Raw genomic sequence first — 6,000 nt, forward strand, 5'->3', positions numbered from 1 at the left:
CCTGTGTGCGATGAATCTAAATCCGATCCCTGGGGCCTCCGTTCTATACAGACAATCACTCGGGGCGGAGCTAACTTAAGGAAGTAATACAACCGGATAAAACCACAGAAAATAATAGCGGTTTATTTTTTATTTTCTGTGTGGTGAACGTGTGTGTGTGTGTGTGTGTGGGTCAGATTCAGGCCGGGGCTGCTTCGCCAAGCTCTCCTTCTCGTGCCCACTGAAGGGCAACTACTGTCTGTACCCCAAGTCCAGCTTCGTCCTGACCAGCCCCCAGCCACACCACTGGGTCCACGTCATGATGCTGCACCTGCAGGTCAGTGTGTGCGTGTGTGCGTGTGTGCGTGTGTGTGTGTGTGTGTGTGTGTGTGTGTGTGTGTGTGTGTGTGTGAGAACTCAGTACTAGCGCATATAGTAATAGCAGCTGTCATCGCGTCATCGTCCCACCCCCACACTTATACAGTCCAACATTCGGTCATTTTGGCTCTATGTGAACAATAGAAAATGTTATTTTACAATATACAACTTTTAGATTTGTTCATTGTGTAGGACACTTGATAGATCAAGCAAGGTATGGATTACTCTGTAATTAGTCCTTGTTTATTTATGATCTGCTGTTATTCTCAGGGGATGCTATATATTGGCCATTTAGGAGTTTGCAATGTTCTCCTTATTTGAAAAGCTGCAGTTTAACCTCCATCTTCTACCAGGGTCACTTAATATGAATTAGGGATCTTGAAACAGGTAATGGTTACCTGCATTCTCTGCTTTCTATGAGCACTCCTTTACCTCTCTCTTTCTCATTGCTTGTGTCTGTCTCTCTCTCTCCCCTCCAGAGCAAGTCCAGTGTGGCTCTGTGCTCCGGAGATGAATGTGTGCAGAGACTGGTGTCACTGTGGGAGAGGACGCAGCTAAGAGGAGGCCACAGCTTCTCTATGGCCATGACCCAGAACCCCACCCTGCATAGGAAGGTACGTGACCCATAACCCCACCCTCATAAGCGGGCACATGACAAAGTACATGGCGAATATTCATTAATCCATACGTATATATATATATACTACATTACTCCCTCCATTTGTTAATTTATTCATCACTTTAGGCATTCATTGATCCATCCATTCATTCATGCATTCATGCATGCATCCATGCGCCCATCATTCCATCCCTCAATTAATTCATTCATCCAACCATGAAGCTTTGCTTTACCTGCATTTAGTTTGCATGGTGGAGCTGCACTGCCCTTGTTTTGGGCTCGTATGAGCTGCTTGAAGTCACCATAAAATACAAACAAACCTTTTCACCTAAACAATGTATGGCAAAGAACTAGAAAATAATTCAGTTTTTTGTATTAAGCTGTGGGTGGCTTAACTTTCATGGAACACTATCTAAACTCCCTTCTGTCTTCATTTAAAAGATTGGCAAACTCTGAATGAAATGTTATTTTACGCCCACTTTGGAATGAGACAGATTAATCATTACAGATCAAACAAAACCATTCATTCATTCTTCCCACCCTAAAAGTCCTGTTTTAAAGTCCTGGCAAACATGTCACCTTACAATCTATTTCACAGGGTCCTTAATCCACAATATAAGCATTGGGATTGTGTTTGTGTGTATGTGTGTGTGTTTGTGTTTTTATCTGTAAGTGTGCGGGTGTGTGTGTGTGTGTGTGTGTCTGTGTCTGTGTGTGTGTATTTGTGTGCGAATAATTGTTTGTGTGTGTGTGTGTGTGTGTGTGTGTTCTAAAAGCTATCTATCTCTCTGAAGCAGAAAGGATGAAGTCATTGGTTATGGCTGCAAGGACAAAATTCCTAGATAGGCCTCTGTTTGTGTGCTTGTATGTGTGTGTGTGTGTGTGTGTGTGTGTGTGCGTGTCTGTGTGTCTATCTGTCTATTTATTAATGAAATATGCTAAGTGGTCGCTCACTGTAAACACTGCCTTGGTTTATTTAAACTCTTACTTGTTTATACCTTAGGCGAAACAAATGGCCAAAGTAGAGAATAGAATGAGTTCCTCACGGTCATTGTCTCAGTGTGTGTGCGTACATGTGTGGTCCCTCCAACATTTTCTGACAAGCTAAGTGGTCACCAGGCAATAATTAGCCGTAAAGAATAAATTGAGTGTGTGTTTTCGTTCTGCAAATGAGTGTTTTGAATGTGTCGAGATGGGACGTATATTGTTACCATATGGTTACCATAGCTCCAGGTATACCGTACTCCCCAAATACACACTCCCTTTCGCTATCTCTCTCCCTGTTCTTTCATTTTCTCTGTTGCTCTCTCTCTCTGGTGCTCACTCACTCTTTTTGTCTGCACATGCTCACAACACACAGACACGCACACACACACGCACGCACGCACGCACGCACGCACACAAACATACATATTACACTTCCATATAATCGCCGCCTCACTCTTTGTTATTTATCTTTTTTTTGTATGACTTAATACTACTATTTGTATTATATTTATCATAAACATATTTATCATGTCAATGAAAAATAAATTTGGGTTAGCATCAGAACACGCGTAAACATTTTGTTCAGATAACAATGTAAGCTAAAGGACAAACACAAACAAAAGTTTAATAAAAGAGAGCCCAGTACGCAGGACAGTAGTACTCACCTTTAGCCAATAAAATTAGATGATTTGGTGAAGTTGCCTTTTAATTGGATCATGGTAAGAAGCATATGCTTCAGCCAATCGCAACAGTATCTCCTACAACACCTTCTTATTAAGTCAATTATATCCCATGTTTGTTCATACCGTTGCTTTGAGATAAACCAATGCAGCCTTAAACTGAACAAATAATGCCCCCAAGGAGGAACAGGACAAACAAAGATTAACATTTACATGAGAGAGAGGGTTTAGATGGCTCTGCTGGTCTTATCTATGGATATAAAATGCAATTAAGTGATATTAAAAGGCCCCTCTCTCTTGTAATTCTCTCTCTCTTAAAACTCTCTGTCCATAGAGAGATTCGCTCTTACAGTATCATCCTAAGCGCTGGCCTCTTTTGCTCTTGACCAATCAGAACCACATGGCACAGGTATGGATTCCACCGCAGATTCCTGTTAAGAGCTGTCGTGTGTTACAGAGATGAAAGGGGTCCATACCTATTATTCTGCCACCGAGCTGGGCCACTTTTTAACAAGGCAATTTGGGAGATTTGCAGGAGTTCTTGACACGTCTCCTGAGATTATCGAGAGAGTTAAAGCCACAGCACAATGAAAATGTACTTTTTCCAACATGTTAGCTCATTTCTTCACTCAATATAAATTGCCTTTTCAGACAATATAGCCACACATTTCAAAACATTGTATTTATTAGATGTTTTACATACAAAACTAATAAACTGTAATGGTAACTGGAGAATTAATTCCTCTGCAGGCCGTTTATGTTTTGTTTCTGAGGACAACCTACATGTCCATATTGGCAGGCTTAAAAATTCAGCCAAAAAAATCATAACATCTCTCCACTGTAGTCTTATAAACCTTGCAACCGGCTATCACATCGCTGGCTTCTAGTTGAGATTGGTTTTGTGCTATCCATTAAGACCCTGAAAGGTCCGATCCCTTTCACTTAAGCACTGTACCATGTTCACAACTTGTTTTGTTTGGAAATGTGCTCCCTAACAGAAATGAGATACGCACTGACTTCAATTTCACGGTGTCTTTAAACGCTTTGCTGAAATATGTTGGGTCAGAGAAGAGCTGGTTTCTTAGAAAAGCAGACAAGAGGAAGCTTGGTAGAAGTTTGTATGGAAGAACAAAGAGTGAAGACTTAGCAAGATGAACTTTTATTCTGTGAGAAAATTGGGTTGTCAGATAAATGTCGAGAGGTTAAGAAGGAGTCATTAGAGACACAGTACATTTCCAAAAATGCATGTATTTCATTGAAATAAGGAGATGAAAAAACAGGATATACAGAAAGCAAGGTGAAACTGGAAAAATAGGTGAATATACAAACTTGTCAAGTAGAGAAAGTCAATGTGATGTCAATAAGGCCTTGTTAAGTTTTTGCTGTTGTGCGGAAAACAATTAAAATGTTGTGAGAGAGAAGATAATGGACAACCAGAGCAATGATCGAAGAGTGTGTCGACCACACTTATCTTTTTTTCTCTATGGACATGGGGCACACAACATCAGTGGAATGAAGCTCAAACAAAGGGAAGTTTGTAATCAGAAGGAGGGGACAGGTGACGATGACACATGCAGGAAGTGTGTGCAGAAAAGATAAACAACATGAAGATAGACTGAAAATAATCAAATAAAAGTAGCTGAAACTACTAGCACCAGATGAGGGCGGGACAATGAAACGAAGAGGAAAAGCATGCTGGGAGATATGGAGGACAGGGTTAGAAAGAGATACCATGTTTATTCAGCGTTTGTTCCCATTGTATTCCTCCATTGTATTCAAGATGCTGTTCTGGTTCTGGTTGTTTATGTGTGAAAAGGAGATGTTGTCTTGAATCAGTAAACCACGGTACACATAAAATTAACTTTTGTGTACACACACAGAGAAGGCCTGTGGCTTCATCGGATGGTTGTTGCCTTTGTACGAAATTCTACTAAACCTTATCTCATTTTACAAACACATTGTTATAACCTTGGACTTCAATGAATGCTATTTTTCCATGACAGATCGTAGATTATAATTCACTGAAATGATATCAAAAGCATGTTGCTCAGTTGCTCTTTCTTTGACATCTTACTTCCCTCATCTCGTTCTCCCCTTAGAGAGCTCTTTTCGTTAATTAGTTTTTTACAGCTACACTGGATTTAGTTTCTCTTGAGTAAGAATCCATTACTTTTTTGCTTTAACCTGATTCACGTTCTCTCGTGCCCCCTTCTTTCATTGGCTCTCATTTCCTCCCTTCCATGCTCCATTTCGCTGCACTTTTGCCTCAGCACATCCAGGATATCATCTCAGACCCCTGGAGTTTCCCTTTCCTCTAACACGGGTTGCAGAGGAAAGGCTGGTGCAAAGATGAATATGCAGCTGAACTGACTTCTCTGTTTGACTGGGGGCCAGCCTCCATGCAAACAGCTAGTGCTGCGTGGTGCTGGTGTCCTGCATCTTGATCGCATTCAAATCATGTTCTACCAGTGCACAGGAGAGATAGGCCGGGGGGCGGGGGGGGGGGGGGGGACAGTTGGTATATATTATATTAAGACCTCCATACACCCCTCTTTGTTCCTCCATGTCATGCCATTGTAGGATCCCCCACCCCCTGGGTCCTGGAGGGGGGGAGTGTGTGTGGTTGACGTGCTTGCTCTCGTGTCTCAGTGTGGTACCTCACCTCGGTTCAAACGGTTCCCCGGTTGGCTTGTCTGAGCTCAGTCCTGAGCCAATCCATCATTCTGTTTGTGAGTTGTTCCGACTGCTGTGCCGCGGGCGGTGTGTTGCAATGCGTTGCATGTGGTGGACCGGCCCTGCTGTATGATGGTGGTGGAGGCCTTGGCGGGGGTGGGGGAAAGAGGCAGTAGGGGTGGGGGGGAGTGGTGTTGGTGGCGGGCTGGTGGAGGGTCATTGGTTGTGGTTGCATGTTACTCAAACAGCTTTGCTCTGGTTCTGGGCTTTTCTTTCTCTCTTTTATATTCCCTTTAAACACTTCCTCTCTCTCTCTCTTTCTCTCTCTCGCTCTCTCTCTCTCCCCGCTCTTTCTCCATCGCTGTCTTACTCTTACTCTCTCTCTCTCTCTCTCTCTCTCTCTCTCTCTCTCTCTCTCTCTCTCTCTCTCTCTCTCTCTCTTATCTCCAAAGCCTTTATCTCCCTTCATTCCTGGCTCATGGGTAAGAGGACGGATGATTCAGAGTTACTCAGGTGCTCTGGTGTTTGGTAAACAATGTTCAAATTGTTTTAATTGGTTTGGCATTTTTTCCGGGCATGAACTGGACAGTGTAATCCGGAGATAGTCTCCTTCCTGTCTTTGAAGTCTTGGAGAAGCCCATTGGAGTGAGTGCGATCCACCTCTAGTCCACAAAGCTGCTGTCA

At 42.7% G+C, this 6,000-nt stretch overlaps 1 protein-coding gene across 1 annotated transcript in view; it reads left to right on the top strand.

Moving 5' to 3' along the window:
• The window catches only part of veph1 (ventricular zone expressed PH domain-containing 1), a gene marked incomplete at both ends in the record, with an annotated part of 53,672 nt that overhangs the window by 34,147 nt on the left and 13,525 nt on the right, over nt 1-6,000 (top strand). Inside the window, 2 exons of the mRNA XM_079731143.1 lie at nt 177-316; nt 837-971. Of these exons, the coding sequence (XP_079587269.1) occupies nt 177-316; nt 837-971 (275 nt within the window). The remainder of the gene's footprint in view (nt 1-176; nt 317-836; nt 972-6,000) is intronic.

The sequence above is a fragment of the Pollachius pollachius genome (assembly GCF_949987615.1).
Source record: "Pollachius pollachius genome assembly, chromosome: 3".
NCBI classification, from domain to species: Eukaryota; Metazoa; Chordata; class Actinopteri; order Gadiformes; family Gadidae; genus Pollachius; species Pollachius pollachius.